Genomic DNA, 27,693 nt, shown 5'->3' with positions numbered 1-27,693 from the left:
ATTTCCGCTTCAAAAGCCACACTCTCTGATGTTGGAAGTGTTTTAATGGTGCTTTCTCTCAGATCCCCATGGGAGCAGAATGTTCCAAGATCAGAATCATCTTCATATTTCAGGAGTAGCTCTGGATTAAACTGTTCAGAAAAGTTAGGGATTTTCTTATCATTGCGGGCAGATACTCTCCAAAATTCATTTGTGCTTCCTGTAAAGTTTGGCCTATTCATCTGACTTTGGTTTTTTGTGTTATTTTGACTTACAGAGAGGAAATGACCAGTTGTGTCCTCAAACTCTGATGAAAACTTCAGGCTTCCCAACAACTGTTTAGAGTTTTCACCTTCGGTATTTTGATTTTCATTAGATTCAGACTTTACACCTTCAGTGACACATTTGTTCTCACTATTGAAAAAGGAAGTCCATGCATGAGTCCTGCTTTTTAATTGCAGAGAATATTTCATGCCTTTCTCCAAATGCACAGGTGTTGGAGAATTATTGTTTTCACCAAGTGATTCATTCACAAAGATTCTACTACTATCTACCATATTCATTTCCTGGGTTCTATTTTTAGTAAGATCTTCGCCATGTGCTTGTGCCCTTAACACATCTGCTGCTATTCTGTCAGTATTTAACCTGTGATCCCCATTCACTAAGCCAACTGGAGCTTTTACCCCCATTTCACTTTTTGGCATCAGTAAACTATCCTTTATTATACTGGGAGATTCATCTTTCAGAGCACTGAAGTCAACAGGCACCTGAACCGGCTTCTTCGGGACTAACAATTCCTTCCCACTTTCCCCAGGCCATGTCATACTGTACATCTCCTGAACAGCTGAACTTTCTACCTCTAAAGCAGTCTCTCCGTGCACAATAACTTGCCCTTCTTCTAGATCCATTCTCAGATCATCATCAACTATACAAATACTGTAGAATTCATCTCTGATACTTATACGGGGCCTGTCAATATCAAGATATGCAAAGCTTGAAGCTGCTGTCTCTCTGTCTGCTCTACCTGAACCTACTGCACTACAATTACTTTTAACAGAATCTACTTCATCCTGCACTAATAAGCACTCACCCATAACTGGCTTGCCTTTTATTCCACATGTACTTAAGGCTTTCGGGAAGATGCTTCCTTGGCTTACAGCCACCGGCACACATGAAGAAGTACTTTCAAATGAACGGCATGGCTTTCCAGCTACAGTAGATCCTGTTTCATTATTGCTATTAATATGGTAGCTGCCTGCATTATTCACACATTGAACATTACTACTGCTACTTTCTGGAAGATTTTCAGCACCATCCATATCTTCCATTCGTCTGCACTCTTGTAAACTGCCATAACCATTCAAGACCTTTCTTGCATTATGTGGATAAAGATTAAAAGATCTACTGGGGTTGTGGCCACCTTCAGCGATCCCCGCACAATGGCCTGAAGGATATTTAACTGGCTCTACGCAATTATTATGAATAGCAGGTGTTCCAGAAACTGCCTCTTGGATTACATGCAGCTCCTTTCTTTCCATGGTCTCCAAAATGGAAGTTAAAGTTTTACTTATCCCGTTTTCCAACGTCTCCTCTTCAGTTGATTTTTGCAAAAGACTCATCTTCTCATTCTTGCTGTTGAGTTCTTTACTGAAACAGCAACCCATTTTTATGTTGCCTTTTACAAGTCGCGGAACTGTGAGCTCTTTACTGCATATACCCACTTCACTTCAAGGCTGCTGGGCAGACAAGCCAACACCCAGATGCCAAAAATAGCACTGTTTAAACAGTGCAGGGGGTTCATATGCTATTGCCACTCAAAATCCAAAGCCCAGTTCCTAAAATGCCTCTATGTAAAGCCGGCATTATGCTAAACAATGTGACTTTCAGCTATCTATTTTTCTGGCTTGTACTAGGTATTTGGAGGATTTTCTTCATTTTTTTCATCTCCCAAACAATGAAAGTGTTCAGAACTTTAGCTGTCTGTCTCTCCTTCTAAATGTATGAATGCCTTGTCAGAGCAGCCACTCCCATATTGAACTGAATAACAAAAAAGGGTGCATATGCATCCTAACCTACTGTAATACTGCGTGTTAATTTGCTGTAATTAGGAATTGATAGAACAAGGAAACTCTGTTAGGGACTCAACAGGATTTTTCTATCCAAAGTACAGTTCAAAGCCTCAGAGTTCATTCTAAAGGTACTGCAAATTAAAACCGCTCCAGTAATTCCTTGCTTTTTAATTTTTTTGCGGGGCAGGAGAGAGAAGACAACAATGAAGACCATCCTGCTTGCCCACTTCCAACATGTAATTTACATACTATTCTCACATGACCATTTGCACTAACACGATTCACCTCAATTTCTCGATGTGATGCCCCAAACTGGGGCAGGTGGGGGGGAATGTGTCCGAAACAATTCAGTTCTGCCCACAAAACATGGGCATGAGAAGGAGAAAGTCCACAAAAGAAAAACCATTCCTTGTGGCATACCTTGACTAGGAAAACCAACAGGTTTTGCCTCAGTCTGGCTAAAGAGAGAACGTCCACAAGTTTCAGAAGGGATGAGGAACATTTTTGGCTCTGGGGATCAGATTTTTATCTGGCCCTGCCCAATTGGCCAAATTTGACAGATGGGTGGGAGTGTGAATCCTTATTTCCTGATGTGCAGGTTCAGATCTCTAAAGATTTTTTGGCCAGCCTATGTTTTCCTAAACCAAGAGAACTGTGATGCTTGTTCTGAGAAAGATAATCAGGCTATATTAATTCCCCTGGCTGAGCCAATATCTGCCATTACCACAAGATATTCTTCACCACGCTTTTGGTGGGATATTGTTAATAAAGAATCCCACTGCTGTCCAAGCCATTTGCAAAGGTCCTCAACAAGGCTTGTGCAACAATAAAATATCATCCAGCACCTCTCTGCACCAGTAGCTGCCCTTGCTGAATTAATTCAGTCTACTACTACTACTACTACTACTACGCACATAGGAAAGAAAAGGCTGCTTGCCCAAAGGCTGACGCCATGATTGATTGTGCTGAAATTCAAATATATAGTACAAGAATATTGTAGGATGCCAATTTTCACAGGTTCACAAACTTGGGGGATGCTCCTGGATTCATCATTGTCACTGGAGGCTCAGGTGGCCTCAGTGGATAGGATTGCCTTTTTCCAGGTCTGAATGCTTCCCCTTCCACAGCCCCTTTTGGACAGAGATGATGTGGGCCGGTGTACCCCATGCTCTGGTAACTCCCAGTTTGGATTATTGCAACAGGCTTAGTGTAGGGCTGCCCTTGAAGGAGATTCAGAAACTTCAATTGGTCCAAATGCAGCAACCAGACCTTATATAGAAATTTAATAAATATAATGATGACGACGACGATGATATACCTCTGTTTTAAAACAGCTGCATTGGTTGCTAGTTCATTTCCAAGCCTAATTCAAGATGCTTTGGTTGCTAGTTCATTTCCAAGCGTAATTCAAGATGCTTATGTTTAAAGCCCTAAACAACTCAGGCCCCCAATACTCGAAAAGTCATCTCCTTCCCTTCTGCTAAGATTGGCAGACAGAGCCCAGGAGAGGCTAACTCTGTGGCAGCCACTAAGTTGTGGAACTCCCTCCTAACAGAGCTGCATCTGGTACCTTCATTATACAGCTTCCCATATACAGCTTTTGACAGTTGAGATTATATGTTTAGGACCCACCTTGTTTCTGTGACTGTGCTCCGAACTGTTTTTAATATTGTATTTTAATGTTGTAACTTGCCCTGGAACCTTACGAGTGAAGGGCAGGTAATCATCAGTCAATCAATAGTAATAGTAATAATTTCAATTTATCCAAATTTCATTTTGTGGACTTTACTACTCCAGAACACCTCCCTTAACGCTGTTGGCTATTGAAATGAAAGCCCTGTGTGTGCAGCAGAAAGTCAAAAGAGTAAGCATATAAAAAAACAATTGTTACACACAGTAGCTTATTCCTGTTTTAGACTAAGAGAACCTATGACAAAACTTCTCCTTTGAATGAATATAACTAGCAGAACCAGAAAGCTGAAAGGTTGCTTTCTGTTTCATATGCTTAGCACAACTAAATGAAATGAGCCAAGAAAAGACTTCTATTTGCTGCAGAACCAATACAGAAAATAACTTGTATCACAAGTTACCCAAAGCAGGCATAAGATTCAGGGGATAGAACAGTGGCTAAAATAACCACACTTTCATGCATTCAGATTTATCAAGTCTTCGCCATGATACTTACTAGATGAGAACTATCTTTAACTTCTTGTACTTGCTGCACCTGCGGTTCAGCCACAACTTTAGGGTCCTGATCAGAAGTCATGAGCTGCCTGCTTTCTGGCTCCTCAGAGAGAACTGTATTGATCACCACCTAAGCTGCAGGATAGAAGAAGAAAAAAGGCATTAAGAATGCATAGCTCATTTTGTATATTGCTAATAGTGGTAAACAGAAGGCAATGCCACTCAATAACAGTTTACAGACTGCACTGAAAGTCCAGGGTTCATACTGGATCTTCAATTTTAAAAAACACGATTGGGTTCTTCTCAGGCTATTCATAGCCTCACTGGCAAAGACAAAATTTCTCTATAAATACGTGATGAGCTGGAAACTCATTGCTACCACAATGATTCTAAAAAGTATGTCCACACTGCTCCACTGTGGTTTGTGTGTTTAGTTTGGCTTATTACCTCATCAAGTTACTCTCTGAAGAACAAGGGGACACAAAATTTAAGGCTGTAAAGTTGATTGTAACTGTGAGTGATGTTGCAAACCATTAAAAAAAATGGAAGGAAGAAATAGAACCGTGCCCACCAAGCTGATAAGACTGGCCAGTTGACTCCATGGAAACAATTGGCATTTGCAATAAAGACTGGACAGATGACTAAACATGTTTGATTAGTAAGCAATGTTTATACATGGGTGTCTCCATATTTGAAAACAAATACAGCCCCGGTTAGGTGTGTGAAGTATCACCAAAACAGACTGGTCATATTGCTAAAGGGTTGAGAAACTGCAATTCGCAAAAAAATGTTTTATGTAGAGCAGGCGTGGGCAGACTTCAGACTTGTAGGATCTACTTTTTGTTTTTTACTAGAACTCTAGGGTTCTAGTTCAAAATAATGGCGGGTCAGAGCCAGTTGTCTGCTGAACCTCACTGTGCCACAGACTAGGATAATTTGCATATAAAGGCAAAGGTAAAGGTACCCCTGCCCGTACGGGCCAGTCGTGTCCAACTCTAGGGTTGTGCGCCCATCTCACTTAAGAGGCCGGGGGCCAGCGCTGTCCGGAGACACTTCCGGGTCACGTGGCCAGCGTGGCGAAGCTGCTCTGGCGAGCCAGCACCAGAACAGCACACGGAAACGCCGTTTACCTTCCCACTATAAAGCGGTACCTATTTATCTACTTGCACTTAAGGGTGCTTTCGAACCTCTAGGTGGGCAGGAGCTGGGACCGAACGACGGGAGCTCACCCTGCCGCGGGGATTCGAACCGCCAACCATACGATCGGCAAGTCCTAGGCACTGAGGTTTTACCCACAGCGCCACCCGCGTCCCTTAATTTGCATATACATAGTGCAAAACTGCATTTAAGTAGAAGAGCCTCTAGTCTTGCTATTAGTAGTCAAATCCTTGCTGGCCAACTGGTGTGTCTACTGCAAAATCACCCCGTGATCAAACTTCTGCCTACGCAGACATAAAGACTTTCAAAATGTAATTTGACAATGCTAAGCATATCTTGAGTTTTATTTTTCATGTAGCCATTCAGGTTAGACAATTTTAGCTGCATCGTTGCAATTTATACAATTTACCCTACGACACAGAAGATGGGTGGCACAAATGTCAAGTATCTATCCCAAACATGGATTTTGATTGAAGCACTAGGATAACAGTGTGGTATGGTGGATAGAGCTGTCTTCCTCTAATGTCCTTCAGATGTTTGGACTACAACTCTCATCAGCCATAAATGGCATAGCTAATGGTAAGAGGTTTTGGAAGTTTTAAGTCTAAAATGCCTGTCATCAAGTGGAAGAAGGCTGGGTTACAATGATGGACATAGACTAGGGAGGTCAAATTGCTGTTCAGCCGTAAGATCGCTACTTGGCTGGAGAGAGGCTTCATAAGAAATTATTCATAATTCAAATTTAATAAATGAAGTACCTATCATGACTTTGCCGCCTGCAAAATCGGATTAACACATTATTAAACCTTCTGAGGCAGCTGCTGCAACAAGCATTTAGCATGACTGAAAGTGCTATAGAAAAAAACACGTTGGAACACACAAGCCTTTCACCAATGCTCCTGGTTCAGTACCCTGAAACCCACTTCAGCAGGAAACATCAGCTCTTTGAAATTTACAAAGAAAGCACTGTTGGCAAATATGAACAGCTGCACTGCAACATACAACATATGCTGGTTTCACTGATCTTCCCCAGCCTTTCCAATGAAGCTGTGTTTAGCTCTATGCATAGGGGAATAGCTATATCACATTTCTCTATCACAGTTCCCAGGCTGCTGCTGCTTCTTATTTGTATTGCATTTTACAGCTATAACAAAACATATCTTAAATATTAAATCACAAAAAAGCAATAACTGAAGCCAATATAAATAATCAAGAACAATCCCAAAGGGGAAAAAAAATCACTTGCAAAGAAACTGTTGTGTATGGTGAATACTATATTTCTGCTTCACAGATGTTTGTGCTAAGAAGACTTATCTCATTTCATCTTGTGGAAAAAACCAGCACACTAATTCTTTTAAATGAAATGTCATTTTTGCATTTAAACTTGACAATTTTTACTTGCAATGATGGAGAATCCATTCTCCTTTCCTGGTCAAATCTACTATAGCAGAAGACAACATGGAGTTCCTTTCTTCCTGATCAAGACCATTCCATAATTTGCCAGTTAAAAAAAAATAGAGACAGATAATTCAGAATCACAGATTTTAGTTCAGTACTGAAGACACATTACTTTTGAATTTTCAGCAACGAACTTCTTGGCTCTAAAGACTCTGCTGCATAAGGTGAAAGCATTCAATGGAGCAAGGCCCATCTTATCAGGATTCAAGTTCAGCTTCTTGTCTCTCATTCATGCCACTGCCAACGGGATGAAAAACACTCTTCCAACACTACCTTCTGCATTGTGTACCCTGCGCAGACCAGAACCACTGTAGCACAATGCCCCCAATTCCCATTCCAGATAGCCACACTATTGTGATTTGGCACTGAAAGCTGCAGAGACATCAAGAAGGAAGAGCAAGTCACGCTCCCCTTGTCCCACTATCTGTAAAGGTCATCCATCATGCAGAGCAAGACGTGATTCTGTACCATGGCCAGATTGGAACCCAGACTGGAACGGATCCAAGAATGCTTGTGTTATCTAAGAACGCTTGCAGATGTCCCACCACCTTCCTCAAGAAGGGGGTATTTGTGAATGCTCCAGCCCAAAGGGTTCAGGGATCATTTCTTTAGAAGTGGCCATACCACCCCTATCTGAAGGCAACAGGGACAACTCCCTGAGAGAAGGGCATCCAAATGGGTCCATCACCCATACAGGGGAAACTGCCACTACCAATCCAAACTTCACCAGGTAACATTCCAACCATGACACGGGACATTCCAACCATGACACGGACATTGCACATCCACACCCCACCCGGTTACATCTGGACCTTCCCTCATATCACTTGGGTCAAAGACTACATAAAGGGCATGCCCTGCCTCATGTGTTGGTTCTATGACCATTAGCTGTATGGTTGTCATGGAGACCATGAAGCCACATGGCGGTCCAAGCGCAATCTCCGCATGCATGCAGAAAGTGCCAAAAACAATGCCAAAGACTGTCTTGGTCACCTCATCAGGGATGTTGGTGGACAACAGGATTTTTGATAGACTAGCATCCTAAACCATCCTAAGATCAAGAGGTTTTCTGGTAAAGGAGATGGTGCTTCTATGGACCATAACAACACACATATCCTCCATCTAGCCTGGTGTTGTACTGAGGACCCAAATGGGTACAGTTGAGTTAGATGAAGCTCATCCAGCTCACCCATCCAAGCATTGGTAACACATGCCAAGTCGGCCCCCTTCATCCACAATCAAGTTGTGAATAAGCAGTGTCTTATTCTGGACTGACCAGCACTACCAAATCAGACGGCTCAATGTATTCCCATAGTAGAGGTTTTCAATTTACTATTTTTAGCAAGGTGTAATGATTAGGTGAAGGGGAACGTGTGATCACTTAATTTTCACCCAAAGGATCTATGAAAGGATGAAGCACTTTTAGAACAAAACAGTAACTTGCTTACATTTAAAGAGGTTAAAGCTTAATTGTTACTTTTGAAAGGCACAACACTTTGTTTCAAATGAACACCCTTTACAGAGATATTTAAGATCTTTCTTAAGTAACTTCATGCTTTTAACCTGTCACTGCTAAAATTCTTTCTAGGATAACTATTGTCTAACACTCCCAGTCCCTTTCTGAATCTTTCCCTTCTCCTCATGTAGATAGAACCTTGCCTGCTCACAGACAATCCCGTCTTACCTTCTGCCAGTTCACTATCTGACCCCACTCAGGTAGTCAGGGACTTTCTGTTTGGGTGGGCAGAAGGGGTCTCTATCCCTAATTCCAGGCCCCCATCTAACCCACAGACAATCTCCAGCCTGCACTCTCTCAGATAGTCCCTATCGCTTTCTGACTGTGAACTGCCAGCATCTAATTTAAATTCCTCTCTCTCCTGATCAGCTGATCACTGGGTCACCAGGAAGCAAATCCAGAGCCTGTCAGTCTTCGAAACATTTCCTTTGGTGTTGACCCTATCATCTGTGGACGAGCCTATCCTTATATCAAGTTCTGGACCACGCCCACACCTCAGCTGTATCCACTCTGCCAGCAAAGAACACTCCACACTGCAGCCAGTCCTAAAATTCCTATCTGCAGGCAGGTATCTCACCAGACAGACAAACTGATGCAGGCAAAACACCACACTCTTGCCACTTAAGATGTTCCCTCTCACTATCATAATTGCTATACAGAGGTAAACATCCTGCCAGCAAAGCCTTTTTTTGGTTAATAAGCTACTGAAAAGATGCCAGCAACTCTTTCATTCTCACCACCCTCTGCCTAGGGAGAAAGTGCATCTCTGAATAGGAAGCGGCACTAGAGTACTGTTTATTCTCCCTTTTGATGTTAGCAGTTTGTATATCATTAACAGACCACATTACACCTTGCACAGCTAGCAGGCATCTGTTTTCAGCTGCTACACAGCAGCCAAGAAATGTTTAGATTCAGGAGGTGGAGATTTTCTCAGCTCTCTCTCATATTCCAAAACAGTGTTGTAAACAAACCATTATTGTCCATTTTAAGGCCAATATGGAAAGACTTTTCACTCTGCCCTTACTAACAACTACTAAAACATTAAATGTACAAGAGGCCTGCAGTCAAAGATCTACCTAGGTATTTCAGATATGTGATTCCTCACTTTTTTCAGATCCTGATTCTCTCTCCCACCTCTACCCTTATCATCTTTCCTCTGGACAATTGCCTCTTCTGAATCCAATCGCTTGTTTTGCTGTGCTTTCTTTCATGTCCACAGTCCCTTCTTTCCTAGGTCACTACTACTTAACCCCACTTTGCTAGGCCTTTCAGCTTGCTTGTTCTAAGCTCCAGGATCAGATGTCAGCTAATGGTACTTAATAATGAAAACTTCAAAATGGCAGCTTTCAGAAATGGCCACAAAAAACTGTAGCTGGCAAATTGTATTAAACAGGATAAAAGTTCAGAGTTACAGACATCTTAGTGTGGTTCCTTCCTCATATTCATGGAAGCATCCTGTAAGAGCAGATATTTTGGAAGGGCTTCTATAGGTTGTGACCCAGTTTTCCATCTTCAAAGCTGAAAAAACTGTAGAGACATGTACAGGACATGACAAACTGCTGGCAGCAATCAAGTACTGCCTATGATGAAATCTGAAATCCACCTGCAACTTTTACATGGCGCAGATATGTAATATATAATTTTGATTGTATCTAGAACTGTTTTACTAAAGACTCCGGGGGGTGGGCACGACCCACCTACATTCTTGTTGCAATTGGGAGTAGGCTTCACTTCTTTCTCTAAAAAAAAATTCTAAGTTGCTCCTTAGTTACTGGATAAGACTTCCTAATTTGTCAGAGACTCGTGCAAAGTTCAGTTAGTTACATGGAGGAAATCTGTGTTCCATTATAGTTTACTGATATACTGCTTTGGGTGCCAAAGGCATTCAAAGTACCAAATAAAGGTACAATAAACCAAAAGTACAATAAACCAAAACCATATAAAATAGTAAAATCACAAAATATACTCCATTCATTAGTAGCACAACATGAACTGCCTATTGCAGAAATTAATATTCTGAGTTATTTTTTCCAGTGTAATAAAAAAAGATGAAGGTTGCCTTTAAAATCAATGATAGACAACCATCCCTTAAACATGTTAAGACTATTCCTTTCTAAAAATTTACTTGTTCTGGGCCCTTCCTCTGGAGGCATGCACATTAAAAATGCCATTTTATGCAAAGGAATGACACAAATACCCACCTTGATGGCAGCTTCTCAGAAAAAGCCATAACCAACTCAGAAAGTACAGTGACTGACGACAGTCGCCTCTCACGGTCAGTGGGTGGAAACCTTATGCTACATGATACCAACAAACAAACTTGTCATGGCACACTAGTGCACTCTACCACTTAGTACTGGAATTACTGGTTTAAGTTTTTTTTCCCACCTCTACGTCTAGCAACCTGGCACTGCAGTTGTCCTCCCTGCCTCAAGTAAGGATCAGACAGATGCTAAGCTACCAGCACTCAGCTTTTGAGAGCTGAGTGCCACGCAATAGATGGAGGTCTCTATTTTTTACACCAGCCATTGCCACTCTATTCCATGCTCAGTCTTGGCAGGCACATTAGCTTCTTCTGGTGATCTGGCTGGGCCCCCAGTTCTAGTTTATCCTTGGCCTCAAGCTGAGAGAGAAGGTAGGGAAACAGACTCATTTAACTGTTAAAACCAGGGGTAGTCAACCTTTTGATACCTACCGCCCACTAATGCATCTTTCTTGATGGTAAAATTTCCTTACCACCCACCAGCACTCTATAGAAGGAGGATTCAGCTTGTGCCGTAGAACCTCCTACCGCTCACCTAGTATCCTGAAATGCCCACTGGTGGGCGGTGGGGACCAGGTTGACAACCCCTGGTTTAAACTATCTTTTAGGAAAGACAGCTTACTGAAGATGTCGTCAGTACTGTGACAATAAGAACTGTGCTTCAGAAGCTAAGCCTCTGTAGATGACAGTCTAACTCTAGTGATAACATAATCATTGGACGCCTAATGGATGTCTCCACAGTTTACATTTTTCACTGCTGAGGCTTGCAGTAGCTTCCAAAGCAAAGCTCCTATCATCACATTACTGGTTGTATTTACCGTATTTTTTGCACCACAACACTCACTTTTTTCCTCCTAGAAAGTAAGGGGAAATGTCTGTGCGTGTTATGGAGGAAATGCCTACGGGTGGCATGCCTACGGATTTTCCTCCTCTAAAAACTACGTGTGTGTTATGGTTGGGTGCGTGTTATAGAGCGAAAAATACGGTAATTAAAATATTCTCATATTATAGTAAATCATCTGAAGGGATGAGGCCTTCCAAGCTACTCCAGATAATACATTTAGCAGCCTTCAACAACAAACAACAGAAGAAGAAGAACAACAACAAAGAATCCATTTTGGATCACATTTGTACAGGACTTGCATTTAATTGAACACGGTCAGAGTGCTCTGGACAATACAAATAGCTGTGACAGAGCTGAACAATCCAACAGCTTTGTGGTTTTGCCAAAGACAACTCAGCATTCTAGGTGCATAGCAACAGACAAAGTCTAATGGCTGCTGCTCTGGTTCAAAGTTCAAGAAGCAGCCCCAGAGGATTTTTCTTTTAAACACAAAAACAAAGCACATACTGATGTTCATTAGCTCTTCACTCATTGACTGTACCACAGAGTAGTGGCTAGGAGACCACCAAAGTTAAGGAAAAGGCTAAAATGTTTCAGATAGCTTTTAAAATAAAGACAGTGGCAGTAACAAAAATTATCCCATAGTGATCAATGAAAGTTTAGAAATTAAAGAATTTTGAGCTTCCATTCAACCATTTCGGACATGCACCCAGGTGCAAAATTAAGACCTTCATTCAAGAGTCATGTTCCCAGGGGAATTCAGCTTACTGTAGTGTGTCTATCACTTTTGATGCATGGCAATCAGACCCAGTTTTTTGCTTTACAAGTGATGGCAATTTATGTGCATCTGCTGCTGCTTGTCTGGGGGATGATGTAGTATTTCTTTACTTGTAAGTAGTAAAGATATGGTCTCATAGTTCACTTTTAATGATCAACTTATGTTGAACCCCCTGCTGCCCCTTTCCTGGGGGGACTGTCAATGATAGAAAAGTTGGGGGAAGCCCAAACACAGTAAGGTAAAATGGTATGAATTGAGAAGTCTGTGTAGTGGCTGCTGGCACAGTACCCTTCCTCCACTGTCCATGCTTCACTGCTAGGGCAAACACTACCCCTCATTTCCAATGGAAAGTCACAAAAGTCCAGGAAGATCCTGAACGGCTGTGTCCTCATACCCTTCATGATGCAGCCTGGCTTTTATCTCCCATCACACGGTGCTGAAATCTGGTGAGAAGGGAAGCTGCAGTGTTAACCCACCACAGTCCTTTCTAAGAAACCATTACCAGTGCAGTTTGCTATCAATAATGCATTAGGATGCCAGTACTAAAAATCAGCCATTAGGAATGATAGGCAATTGTTATTTTTATATTCTTAACTGCATTGTGCTTTATGATTAAGCACATTGATTGCTATTTAGGGCCTGAAACTATGCTAACACCACATGCCAACTTAAGAATCATAAGCCTCTGGCTCAGAGTGACTGCAGAAGAGGACCATTTATAGACACCCCAATGACAAAACTGGACTGCATACTTGCTTCTTAAGTCATTATTACGCAACTTTAGTAAAATCCATGATGCAGGAACCAACTGCGTGTTGTGACACTTTGGCTTGTACAGTTGAATTACTGAAAACGATTTCATCACAACACAGGGACAAACCCTTACTAACAAGGATCTCTGGAAAACAAGATCTGAACGAGCTTGAATTAAATAAAGTTTTCAAAAAAGATTTCCCTTGCAATCAGCTCCAAGGTAAGAAGAGGGAAGTTTAATCCAAGAAACTTGCTATAACCAGCTATCTCCATTCCCCCCCCATACACTAGCCAAAGGCAGGAGTGAAGCAAGAATGCCAAATTGATTCTTATGTTTGCTTAAACCAAATCCAATTTGATTGCAGTCCCTTATGAAAAAGGCCTTCTTAATGTCTTCCTCCTCTAATAAAATAGTATTTATTTCAGGAAGACAAGCTGCAGATTCAACAACAAGCATTACTGCCCAATGTAAAGCCATTTCCTAGGGGCTTCATCGTTGCTCAACACTTCTAAGGCAGCAAATAATAGAACTAGCATTCTGGCACCGATTCAAAGGCTCAGGTCAACCATTGTTTAGCTTTGCTCTAATCTGCTTCCTCAATAAGGAATAAATTGAAATATCCAACCAAGAACGGCTGGCTGCCCATTTAAGCATAAAATTTCAATGCCTCAACACTAATAATCAAGCTGTTTTGGAAAGCATAAGCTTGGTGACTCATCAGTTTTGCTGAACTGTCATTAGCAGCAAGTTTCTGTTGAGGAACTACATGGGAAGGTGGTATAACCTGAAATGAGGTATTAACGAAGGATTTTAAAATGCAGCTTTGATCAAGCGAAAGGATTCCAACATGTTGAAAACTCTAAAGCCCGCTCTTGGAAAAGTTTTCATTCATACTTTCTCTTGCAGGATTCCTGCACCACTATGTGAAACTGCTTGCCTTAATAAAGAGTACAGAGAACACTGCTTAATCACACCCAATATTTAAACCACATTTTCAATTTTGACACAAGATGAAACATTCATACTAAGTTTGCTCTAAAAATAGACCCATTTGGAGAAGTGCATCACTTTTCAGCTGAAAAAGTTTGATTAACATACGGGAAAGAAACATGACAAAACTCCAGATGTCAAGCTGAATAGGTTTACGGGCAGAATGCAACCTTATTTATCTTATGAATTATATAAATTTGTAAATAATGTTCAACTTTATTAGACTAAGATGTCAAGTTTTAAATTTATGATTTTATAATTGAAAAACCTTATTGTGAAATAAAGTTTTTCAATTATAAAATCATAAATTTAAAACTTGACGTCTTAGTTTCAAAATGACTGAGCTGCAGAAGCAGAGGGTGCTTGCACTTCTGCTAGGATTAGAATTAATTTCTCTTCTTCTAATCCCTCATTCAAAACTGATTCCAGAGGATCAGGAGATCCTTCAGAGTGCTTTTAGCTGCACAGGAGGCTGAAACCAAAAGGGAAATGGAAAGACCTCTGCACACAAGTAAATGTGCAGCAGAAAGGTCTCCCCAGCAGTTCTTTTGCCAAAGTGACTTGAGTTCGCCACTAGTGTAGGGACTACAAAGTTTAATTTCTATATTGAAATATATACCAAAAGCAAACTTTCATTTTCAAAACACATAGGCGCATGCACTCTTCCTGGCCTACAACAATTAATCTGAGAGGTACCTCTACAAGTCATCTTTCAGGAATAATCTTACTGGTTTTATTATAAGTCACCTGAAATTATTAGAGCTGCACTGTTTCATAACCAAACATTTTCAAGACTAATTGCACATTAGCCCAATTGTCTATCACTTCTTCAGGTGACCTCATCTAAAGCAGTGTTCCCCAACCTTGGGCCTCCAGCTGTTTTTGGACTACAATTCCCATCATCCTTGACCACAGGTCTTGCTAGCGAGGGATGATGGGAGTTGTAGTCCAAAAACAGCTGGAGGCCCAAGGTTGGGGAACACTGATCTAAAGTAAAAGCTGGTCTCATTTTACTCCATTTATTCAAGGTAGTGTTTCTTTTGGTTTGGATACAGCAGTTAAGGAAACTAAGGTTTTAAGCTGTAATCCTGAGCGCATTAATGAAACACAGATCAAATGAGACCAAGAAGAAAGGAATGCAACTGAACTACAGAGCTTGACTAGCTGTATGTTAAGGGTTTGATATGTTTGTTACAAGAAGTATCCTGTCTTAGTTTCTATAACACAAAGAATCAATTTCTGTATCTTCAGACTGAGCTTTACCAGACTCCACACATAACGTGTTAATTTTGTAACGGTTTCCAACTCATTTACCCTACTTATGGTTACAAAGTTCAGTAATTTGATGCTGTATGGATAGCTTTGATTTTAAAACAAAGAAACAAAGCCACTTAATTTCCCCCCAAAACACATTGGAACACTCTCAGCTCCTGGAACTAAAGTTACCATAACCTTGTAAATCAGAATATAGTAACTACAGAAGCTTGCCTTTCCCACACCATCACGTTGCTTCCTATAACACATCTCACAGAAGCTATGAATTTCAAAGGTATGCCACAAAAAAACTTTGCATTTTGAACTTAAATGACTTTGCCTGACAATTCTGAATATATATTTCAGTATAGCATTGTCAACAGGATGGAAGTATTTACTAGCCCATTTCTCTCTGGAACATACACCTGCAAATTGCCTGTTTCAGTACCATCCAAGAGTACAAAACAACCGAACACCTCTTCACAGAAGGGATCCCCAAATATCTATATGCAATCATATATTTGAACAAATTGTAATATTGTTTTTAGAATGTGTAAAAATGATTTCATTGCTTTCAGAGTTTGCTGAAATGCTGTTTTTAGAACTTGTGCTTTATTTTGTTTTTATCTTATACACCACTTACGCTATAGTCTAGATTTTTTAAATAAAACAAAAACAGTGCACAACAAACCTTCTTAAAAATCAACATAACTTAGACCTCAAGGCATCAATTCTAATAGATTTCTACTGGAAGTAATTTCTACTGAATATTGCAGAACTAATTTCCAAGTCAAGGGACGCGGGTGGCGCTGTGGGTAAAAGCCTCAGTGCCTAGGGCTTGCCGATCGAAAGGTCGGCGGTTCGAATCCCCGCGGCGGGGTGCACTCCCGCTGCTCGGTCCCAGCGCCTGCCAACCTAGCAGTTCGAAAGCACCCCCGGGTGCAAGTAGATAAATAGGTACCGCTTACCAGCGGGAAGGTAAACGGCGTTCCGTGTGCTGCGCTGGCTCGCCAGATGCAGCTTGTCACGCTGGCCACGTGACCCGGAAGTGTCTCCGGACAGCGCTGGCCCCCGGCCTATAGATGTGAGATGGGCGCACAAACCCCAGAGTCTGTCAAGACTGGCCCGTTCGGGCAGGGGTACCTTTACCTTTAATTTCCAAGTCAACATGCACAGAACTGCACTGTAAAACAGGAAAAAGCACAGCAATGCTTGGGTTACAAGTATAAAAAGCAGTAAAGAAACCCCCAAAGGAAATGCATATTTGGGTATCCTTTTGGCATAACTTTGAAGAGGCAAAAAGGAGCATATAGAAAACACTGCATAGGAGCCTTTTCATCAATGATTCCTCTTCACAGTTTTTAACTGTTACTATTAGAAAAACCTCAAGCTGGCAACCATTTATCACAAAACTATGTTGGTGATTTGTAAGTTAACGAAACCCATGTCTCTTCTGCACAAGTTTACTTCCTTTAATATAAAACAGTTTGCTGTAAACTTAGGCAGAACTTCTTCTATGCTACCCGGAATCAACTGAGGAAGATGTGAAGCAGCGGCTGCTCTCTGAGTACTAGGAAACTGAATCCCACAACCCCTCAAACAGTAGCCCCCCCCAAAGGGTTTTGCAGAGCCCCCAGATGAACTCCATAAGAAAGAAGTTTCCAGGGTGGCTTTTTTCTTCTTGGCAGCTGCTACAAGTGCAAATAACTAATTAAAGTTCACTTCCATCTTCTCCTTTGAATCAGCCTCAGGGCAAGGAGAAGGTGTGTAAGAGGCAAGAGATCTTTTCAGTAATAATGATCACAAACACAACCAACCAACAGAAATAACCTTTAAAATTTGCCGAAAACGTACAGGGCTCAACAGTTTACAAAAATTCAGTCCAAAATGATCTGAGCATCTCTTATGAACATTTTTCTAATGTTGACGTAGTAGACTCATGCTGGAGAATATGTTGCAAGTCAGAGGCTGTGAGTCACCACCACTATGGGGTGGCAATGGCAGCCATGCAACTTGTTAATGAGAGTGCTCATCTAAGTTCAACCACATAGTGAGGCCAATGTATAGTGTTTGTTCCAGGCAAGGCCAAGCAGCTGTATGAGTTTCACAAACTTCATTAGATCTGAGAAGAAGGAATTTAGGCCCTTTTTAGCATAAACGTGTTTTGTTCCCATTGACTGCATATTTAAAAGACTGGGAATAACAGGAAACACGGCAGGACAACTTCTGCATTTACCCTCTAGCATCACCACACCAGTTTCTGAATTACTTTTCTGCTCATTCAGAAAAATTCTGAATTCCATGGATGTTTAATGAGAGTCAAGGCTGCTTCCCCTTTTGTAAGAATTTAGTGTAAAATTAGAAAGAAATGAGTATTTTTTGGTGCCTTGTAGAATTATACTACTTCATCATACAGGAATTTCACAGTGTGGTTATATTTATCATTTTATTCTATTCATGGAATTTATGTAGGCCACCTAGTAATACTGTTACAGTAAAATATAATATTATAAAACAGCTCCAGTGAAAAAGAGCCCTGCTCAGGCCATAGGGAGTTGTGGATGTGAAAGGTTGCTAGGCAGCAAGGAATGTGCTGGCCATACCCCTCAACGGGGACAACTATGCGCCTATTGCAGGCATCCCCAAACTTGGCCCTCCATAAGATTTGGGACTACAACTCCCATCATCCCTAGCTAACAGGACCAGTGGTCAGGGATGATGGGAACTGTAGTCAAAAAAAACATCTGGAGGGCCGAGTTTGGGGGTGCCTGGCCTAGTATTTGCAACTTAGGGATAAGAACCCCGAGAGGAGGGTTTTTTACAGGTTCTTAACCCAAGGTACTATTTCTGGTCTGTAACCTGAAGTGTATGTAACCTGAAGCGTATGTAACCCAAGGTACCACTGTATAGGAACTTTAAAACGCAGTCCATCTAGTACATGGGTAGGGAAGCTTTTCGGTTTCATGGACCAGATCCTGCTGGAACAGGATTGCACAGCCAATGCAGGATTAAACTCTTTGCTCACATTTACAAGCCGACGTCGCCAGTGATGTCTGCTGGTGCAGAGGTGCTTTTGGGAAAATGACCTCATGGGTGAAATTGTACCCTCTAGCAGACCAAGATTCTCCCCCAAACCTGGAGGTTCCCTGCCTGTGTTCTAGCAGAACATTATAGTTTGAACTTTAGGTGCAGTGCTAATAGCAGCAAGGCACTTTTTATGTTTTTAGCTTTAGGAAACCCCAGATGAGCAGGCAATCATTTGAAGTGTAGCATGTTAGTAATGGCAAGATACTTGTTTGAAAAGCAAGTAATTCATGACATCCCGCCAAGCTGTGGTGCAAATGTTTGCTACAATGGTCATAATTAATCATTCCATAGACGATTGATATACCACTTCTTTTTTACCCAAGGCATTAATAGAAGCAAAGCCTACCCTGTTTGTATTGCCACACGCTGCTCATCAATATGCTATTCCTTAACGTGAGTTCAAGCTGCTTAAAGTCACACCCTTATTTCAAAACCTAGTAAGGCTCAAGAACTAATTATGCTATCACATTAAAAGACCAGTTCTACCTTTGAAGTCCAGCTATTCCTCAGAGTGCCTTTTTATCATCTTTGTCTGCTATACCTGCTGTGACTCTACCTGACTGGAAGTACACTGGCCACAGTTACCTATACCCCAGTAACTTCTTGTTAAGCCTCGCTCTGTTTTGTAATTAGGGCTGCCTTTGAAAATAGCCTGCAACTTAACTCGTCCAAAGTATGACTGCAAGCTGCAGCTGGGAGATTTCGATCATATTCATACCAGTGCTTTATCAAGTGCACTGGCTCCAGTCCATTATGAGGCCAAATTAAAGAGGGCACCTGAAAGATTGCTGCCTTCCATATGTACTGACCTGAATGTTAATGTCCTCTTCACAGACCTTCTTTTGGCGCCCCTGCCAAATAGGCGAGCAGGATGACTAGTGGTGAGTCAGTGGGCCTCCTTGGTGCTGGCAACCCAGTTGTAGAATGCCCTCCCTGATGAGGCTTGCCTGGCACTGCCTTTTTGGTCACTTTGGTGCCAGGGGAATACTAGTTTAAAAGTTTGTACATTGTAACACACTGTTTACTTGCTTCATGTTTTTATCCATGCTGTAAAACTGGCTTTATCTGGAACTCCTTTAGCTCTGTTTGGGCATTGTATTCCAAATCAGTGTTAGAAACTCAGATACAGTGGTACCTTGGGTTACATACACTTCAGGTTACAGACTCTGCTAACCCAGAAATAGTACCTCAGGTTAAGAACTTTGCTTCAGGATAAGAACAGAAATCATGCTCTAGTGGCGCGGCAGCAGCAGGAAGCCCCATTAGCTAAAGTGGTGCTTCAGGTTAAGAACAGTTTCAGGTTAAGAATGGACCTCCGGAATGAATTAAGTACTTAACCCGATGTACCACTGTACTAAAAACTGGTTGGAAATTATTTCATGGAGATAAATAGCAAACTAGGAAGCATATCATCCTCCAAGAAAATTACTTTACCCTCCAAGCAGGATGCAACAATTTCCTTTCTGGAAACAAATTTTAGTTACATTTGTATACCTTTTTCACTAATGCACTGAGAAGTGACTGAACCTCGTAGCATTCTAGGAGAGGGTTGGTTAGTTAGGCTAATCAAGCTGTTCTGGGTCAACTGAGGTTGACAGACTAGTTATAATACCAAGTATCTGAAACTGAGTTTTCAACATGCAACCACAGTATTTCCAGTTATGCTAAGGCCCTGTCCATTTACAGATTGCCTGCCTGAGCTCACACACTACTGACTAGCAATATCTTTCTGACAGTTGCTTTAAGTAGCCTTTAGGAAATCTTGAGCTCTTTGTTTTTCACTGCCAAGGAAAAGCCTGTCCTTTATATTGTTGCTAAATTTATTGCAGTGTTCATGGAGCACAATGGTGGCAACAACCGTCAGCTTATGAAGTAATGAAAGTTTTGTATCACACGTCAAGTAGTCATTAAGGATGTGGAGTGATGGGTTCTAAATCTAAATCCCTATATCTATTTCCATACCAAGTGAGCCTCAAGAGTTCTCTTACATGGAACCTGCAGACTGCACACTGGCTTGTTGGGGGTGGGGGGAGAAGTGAGCCCAAAATTTGATGCCCCTCCCCCAGCCTTCCCAAAGCTGGGTAAGTGAGTCAGTCACTGGTTTTTTTTGAGAAAGTGGCACAAGACTCTGGCAGGGTCCTAGAGGCCTCCTATCTCCTTCCCAAAGCTGGGGAAGTGCTAACTGAGCTTCGGGAAAGAGGGGAGAGGACTCTAGGACCCTGACAGAGCCCTCAGACTTCCTCCCCAAAGCCCAGCAACTCACTTACCTGCCTTTGGGAAGGCAGCAGAAGACCAGCTGCAGGGATGGAGTGTCAAATGTTGCAGAGGGCCATGCAGCTGGTCGGGCCCTGTTTCAGACCAGCCTGCCCTTTAATTCTAATCAATGAGCGAATGGGGAGGACAACTCAATACAATTCAGTTCAGCATACTTCACCAGCAAGTAGCTGTTTATGACATGAAGCTGGAACCTCACCACGCAGGCAACTGGTGTCAAGCTTTAAACAGCTTTGCTAACAAGGAAATCACTGTTCTTTTCTGTTTAAACATAAGGGAATGGTGTTGTCAGTGGGAATCATTCTACAATACTAGAAAAGGCTCATTTTGCTTCCTGGTTTAAAGAGGGAAAATACGAAAAGGAAGCTGGAGAACTGCAGGGATGACACAATAGCAAGAAAACATGAATGGTGGGTCAAAAGAGTGTTCAAGTTACCTATCCAGATTTATATGCACTACAGAATTTTAACAATGTGTCTCTGAAATACCAGTAAGCCTACTATAAAAGGCTGTCTAACTTTCAGGCTCCGAAACATAATTTATGTTAGTCAACTAAAATCTGCACCAATTTCTTACACTGGCTTATACAGCTTGTTCTCAAAGTTTGAGCTTAGTATGTACATTGCAGATCATTTGGCCATGCAGCACACCAGAGCAGCAAAATGATGCTGTAGCCAATAAATCAGAGCAACTTCCTGAAAGTATAGATGTAAACTTAAAATGAACAGGGTCACCACTGGTCTGACTTTTGATCTGCCATGCTCAGATTTGCCTACCAAGTTACAAGTGTGGCTTTTGATTTTTTGAACAACTCATTTATTGTATAAATTTTCATTAGAGGCACCTAAGGCAATGCCACAATTAAAAACACACACAAAGTGATCCTTTATACAAGTGTTAAATAACGTTCATACATGTTCAGAATTTTAGTTTTGCCTGTTTCAATCAGGTTAAATTTTAGTATTACAGAATCTTACTCTAGACAGTCTGATTACAGAGTATATAAAGCTGACATTACTGTGCATATGAAAAGACAAAATTTCTAGCTTGTGCTAAACTTACGTAGACTTTTGTACAGGAGAGGCAGTAGCTTGGACCAACATTTATAATTTAGCATACAAGTTGCACAATTGGATGTTTTCATAGACTTCAAATTTGGAAAACAGTGCTCCATGTGTTATGCATTTGACTAACATGTTTTGTCAAAAGCTAAACCAAGTTTTAGTTTGGGTGACACATACGTTCTCTCAATTACACATACCTTAGAAGTCTAACGTTTAAAGACAGCTTCCTCTGTTAAGTATTTCTGGTAATTAGTTTGCCACCACTGATGACTGTTCACGTTTCACGTACTTGCTCCCAGTGTCACACATAGTGAAGCAGAATTTCAGCCTATTTTCTCAAATGCTCTAGCTTGCCTGCCACTTAAGGCCAATACAAGCCATGCACATCCGTTCTGTGCAAGCATGTATTTATAAATAAATCATGATTGCCAAAGATCCTCATGCCACTCTTCCCAGCCTGCATTTCCCATTTTGTAACTCTGGATTCCATCTTGGTGTAGCAACAGTTTCAGCAGTCAAGTGATTTAAGCACAATGACCCAACACTTGCATTTACACAGAGCAGCTCTCAAAGAGTAAAACTATAGCAATCCGAACAGCAGATGAATTTTTGTTTAACTATGACTTGAAGGTGTAACAAGAAGCCAAAGAAGGGAAACTTTAGACTTCTCCCCACAAACATCTACTGCCACCAAACTATATAGCAAACCTCAAAATACATTTTTAACAAGGCATGGGGTTAGCCAGTCAAAGTAAAAAACAAAACAGTAGGCTAATACAATCTGTTTGCATGAGCCTAATCAGCTCTTTGGATCTCAAACAAAATTTTGAAATCACATAATATTCACTGCATTATTCACTTTTACTTGTTTTATTTTGCCAGGTCCATAAAAAAAGATATTCATACTACAGTCATACCTTGGAAGTCAAACAAAATCCATCCTGGAAGTCCGTTCAACTTCCAAAACGTTCGGAAACCAAAGCTCCTGCAGCCAATCGGAAGCCATGGAAGTCCCATTGGACATTCGGCTTCCAAAAAAAGTTTGCAAACCAGAACAGTCACTTCTGGGTTTGTGGCCTTCGGGAGCCAAAACTTTCAAGAACGAAGCTGTTCGGAAACCAAACTATGACTGTACTATGCTTTACTTAAGACACAGGAATATAGGAAGCTGCCTTTTACCAAGCCAGACCATTGGTCCAACTAGCTCAGTACTGTCTGTGCTGATTGGACCTGGTTCTGCAGGGTTTCAAGCACAGGGGAATTTTCAGTCCTACTGGAAATGCCAGGGATTGAATCTGCATACAAAGCAGATGTTCTGAGCTACAGTCCTTCACAAATAACTCTTACATTTTAAATTTCCAACAAAACAAAACGAATTGCACCCATGTACTTCTGTTGTTTATAGCCAAATTTGGCCTCCATCACAGAGCCTGAATCAAACAATACCCCCGCTACCTAGTCAGCAATGTTAGAAATATATAATCGCCAAATGGTACTTTACAGATGGGTTATAGTTGCTGCAATTTTTAAATGCATTTATTATTTATTAATTGTTATTATCATTATTATCAGCAGCAGCAGCATTTCTGCACCACTTTACCTTTTAAAGAACAAATCTCAAAGTGGTTTACAACACATTAAAAGATCAAATAAAATAATCCAGAATAAAACAAATTCAAGCTTCAATTAAAATATTTCAGATCCTTCTCTAAGTGACATTTTGCTTTCCCCAGTCGCCAGCCAGGCACCCAGAGATCTCCATGTGGTTACAATTGCACACGTGTGAGTCGCAAAATGCTCCTGACTTATTTGTAATACTGGTAGTCACCATAGCTCCTGCGCTGATAGAATAGATAGCCATTGCTCACTTTAAGGGTTGAAGAGGTTTCCAATGTTTCTCAAGTAGGAAAAAATAATTCTGGGTATCAACAGGCTAAAGCAGACATCTACAAAAAGGAACAATATATTTGGAAAGAGGGATATAATCTCAGTTGCTGTATTTCATTAGAAACAATTAATAGTCCAGCAGCATTGAACCAGGAAGTATTCAATGAAATATCCTCAACCATAAACCATAACGTAAGAGCCCAAACCCTTTTTAAACTCTCCGATTTAGGCCAAGTAAAACAAGCAACTTTTAATGACTTTGCTTGTACCAGAGTTTTGGGTCAATACCATGTAATATTGCTGCTATTTAACAAAATCAGTACTCTTTACCACCTAAGATTTAAAATAAAAGCTAAAATGGTTAGTAAAAGTAACTATTCTTTTATTATCAAGAATTGTCCTAAATATTTTGTGTTATCTCTCCTGCAGTTTAGCACCAGTAATTTTCCAGGAAATTCTTTAATTCAGGACAGGGATGAGAGGAAGTGCCGGTTTGGGAGGAGACTATAAGACAGAAGTTAAGAGTGAAAGGAAACAGGGAGGAGCAATTACAGGAATAAATAAAATTTCTCAATGAAGGCATTAAAAGCTTCTGGATCACCAAATTCTTCCTAAAATACAGACAGCTAATATGTGTATTAAACAGGAAACCGGTAATTCTACAGGTTCACCTTCTCCCAACATTTGTGATGTCCTCACCGAAGAATTTCTGCCTGGCATCTATAAATGTGTGGAGCTCCATCACAACACTATGAAGGGAATATCCAGTCAGAAATTCTACAAGTACAGCGTTCCCAAACACTGGCTACAAATGCATCTGAATAATTTCTACCTGGACATGTATCTCTTCCCACACATGTACACATCAGGCCCAATGTCCACCTGAAAGACCAAAACACAACATTAACTAGCCTCGCTTAGTATAAACTGGGTGTGTAGAATCTAACACAACAAACTGTTTTAATTTTATAGAGAATAGAATTTATAAAGATAGCCACTGCAGTGTAGTAGTTAAGAGTGTTGGTCTGGGATATGGAAGACCAGGATTCAAATCTGCACTCAGCAATGAAGCACACAGTTTCTTAGCTTAACCAACCTGTCAGGGTTGTTGTAAGGGTAAAATGGAGCAGAAGAACCACCATGTAGGCATTCTTGGAGGAAAGGTGGGAAGAAGCTCTAGTATATACCTTTAGTAAATCTAAAAGAACCTTAAAATGAGAAATAACTATTTTTTGCCACAGAGAGCAAATCGTAGACACCACTATTGAAGATTTGGGTTTAGCCCCTCAAGTTATGCTTATGGTGAGATTTCTTTGAACATCTTTTTCTGATTTGGTTACTCTGCATTTTTCACTTAACAAATTAACCCCAATAGGCGTAATGTAAATTTTAGGTGATGTCTTATATTTCTAAATGGTGTGCTGTCATATTGCTTCCTTTCCTTTTCCCATCAGTTTCTCATGTTCAATTACAAGTTGCTTGATCAGAGAGTTGCAGGTATAGGTTTCTCAAAATTTAATCGAATTCAACCAACAGTAGCCACCACGGCGTTCCATGTTCGCTCAGGCAAGTGCAAATGTAAGGGGCCAAACCCTCAACAGATGCATTATTTAGGCAATATGGTATGGCATCCTATGATTCATTTCAAGCTTCACCGTAACTTGGAGATGGATGGCTTTCAGTGACAGAGGAGTGGACCCATGTCTCAGATCCGTTTATTCACTGGAATAGAAACATGGGAGTCTATGCAACTGAGGCTACTGTTCCAGGTTATAAGTACCCACCTGGCAACCAATCATATCCACAAAGGATTATATGAGTTGGAAGGGACCTTGAAGGTCATTTACTCTAACCCTCTCCTAGCGCAGGACAGCCACAAGGGAAGCAAACCCAGCCAGATGGGCAGGGTATAAATAATAAATTCTATTCTAAATTCTATTCTTAACCCTTCTGTTCTGTACATCTCCTACACATGGGCTGGTTTTACAATCCTGAAACAAAAATCCTGTATGATAGGCTAATATTTCTGAAAAGTGCAGAATGAGAAAAAAGGAAAGCACTTTTCCCCTAATTACCTATGAGTTTATGGCATAGGAAGGAGTCAGGCTTTACTGCTTTGTAACTATATGCGAACTATATGGGGTTAGGGCAAAGGGTCGTGTCCAAGTCAAGTCAAACTAAGAGGTGTCCTACTGAAATTTGCAGACATAATTTAAGACACATTAATTCCAATTACTCAGCTGAACACAACTCAAGAGTGGAGTTCTCCATGATATTGTAGCGTTGGTATCATTGTCCCCTTAGAAAACTCTTGTCTTTAAAGTAACTAAGGAAGTACAATGTATATGAAGGATTAGACAATACTTTATGTAAGTAATACATACTTCTCTTCCTTAAGTCTCATTGTAATTCTGTCATTCATCATAATCTTATTCTCAGAAGGGGAAAAAACTTGAGAAAAGAGATATAGAACTCACAAATTTTATGAAAAGGTACAGTAAGCATGCATACATCAGAAATGATTTTCTATTCCTAAATGGTGTATCTACTTTTTTACAAAACTAGGGCTCAAAACTTTCTAAGGAAAGTACACCCTGTGAAGTAATATTTCATATCAAGCAGTGTTCTGGTGACTCATTTAAAGGGAAATTCCACTCTGCACATGTTCAAAGGTAATTTTGTTCATGGTTTGAATATTACAGAGCTGAGCCCTGCCACAGAAAAGTATTGCCACAATGCTGCTCTCAATCTGGAGTACACAATACAGTGGTGCCTCACAAGACGAAATTAATCCGTTCCGCGAGTCTCTTCGTCTAGCGGTTTTTTTGTCTTGCGAAGCAACCCTATTAGCGGCTTAGCGCTATTAGCGGTTTAGAGGCTATTAAAGGCTTAGCGGATTAGCGGCTAAAAGGCTATTAGCGGCTTAGGAAAAGGGGGGGAGTGAAAAAAAATCGGAACACTCGCAAGAAGTTTTCGTCTTGCAAAGCAAGCCCATAGGGAAAATCGTCTTGCGAAGCAGCTCAAAAACGGAAAACCCTTTCGTCTAGCGGGTTTTCCGTCTTGCGAGGCACCACTGTATTATGTTGCTTCTGCCACATTATACCGGCATCAGCACAACAGCAATCTTCATCCTGACCATTCTCTCACTTAAACTACCCAAAAGAAATATGCATCAAAATGCTTTATCTGTGGCAGGGGCTCGGACCTGATGATCTTCAGGGTCCTGGCCACTAACAACCATCCAGCTTGAAGATAGTGAAGCCTGAAAGATGACAATAAAAGGGTACCATACCATATCTATATTGCCTAATGTGTCTTAATGGTGTGGCCCTTAACAGCCATATTTTCCCAGCATTTTGGTGTTTGCATGAATATAAACACAAATTAAACCAAAAGATTGTCAACTGATTTTGTTTTTTTAAGAGGGGGGGGTGCAACAAATGAGATCTGTCCATGCTTCAGCACAAGTGTTTACTGCTTGTCCAACAGTTAGATAGCTTATCAGCTTTATTTGAGAGAGTGGGGATGATGATAATAATGATAATAATAATAATGGTGATAAATAATAATAATAGATAAGCAGATGTTTTACATTAAACTGAAGGGGTGTGGGGGTTTTTTTGGCAAAGATACCCAGAAAGCCTCTAGGTTCCACTGAAAAGTTTGAAGAGAGCACCAGCCATGGAGACACAAGGAAGAGACAAGTAAGAATTGTATTGAAGTGGTTTGCAAATGTCTTTGGAATGATGCTACATGTAGTCTCCCTTCTCTGAACAGACTAAAGGCTTTTAGTACAAATTTGTTTAGTCTTCTGATGAAGTCCAACAAAACCAGACCATATGAGCCACAAACCAAGAACTAAAATATTCAGGCTTCACCTTCTGTATCTCAAGGTTGCCAAAATTCAATCTCGCTGTCCCTGCAGCTTTGGTCCTGAACCAAAATTCTGGCCTTGTGATAGAAGGATCTATTTCATAAACTTTCACAATTGATAGAAAGCAGAGAATTTGTTGGACAGGCAGTCCAACACAAAGGCTAAATCCAGCCTGAGTGGCACTTAAATCAAAGGGACATATGTAAAGTCATTATTAATTTGTCCCAGATTTCATTGAGAACAAAATGAAACCAACTTAG

General features: G+C 40.9%; 1 protein-coding gene across 1 annotated transcript in view; it reads right to left on the bottom strand.

Moving 5' to 3' along the window:
- LARP4B (La ribonucleoprotein 4B) overlaps positions 1–27,693 on the bottom strand; it is a 56,842-nt gene that overhangs the window by 27,390 nt on the left and 1,759 nt on the right. Inside the window, exon 2 of the mRNA XM_082192319.1 lies at positions 4,234–4,367. Coding sequence (XP_082048445.1) covers positions 4,234–4,314 — 81 coding nt within the window. The 5' untranslated portion in view covers positions 4,315–4,367. The remainder of the gene's footprint in view (positions 1–4,233; positions 4,368–27,693) is intronic.

The sequence above is a fragment of the Podarcis vaucheri genome (assembly GCF_965113315.1).
Source record: "Podarcis vaucheri genome assembly, chromosome: 12".
Lineage (NCBI taxonomy): Eukaryota > Metazoa > Chordata > Lepidosauria > Squamata > Lacertidae > Podarcis > Podarcis vaucheri.
The sequence above is the reverse complement of the archived record's forward strand: the minus strand, read 5'-3'. Positions and strand labels throughout refer to the sequence as shown.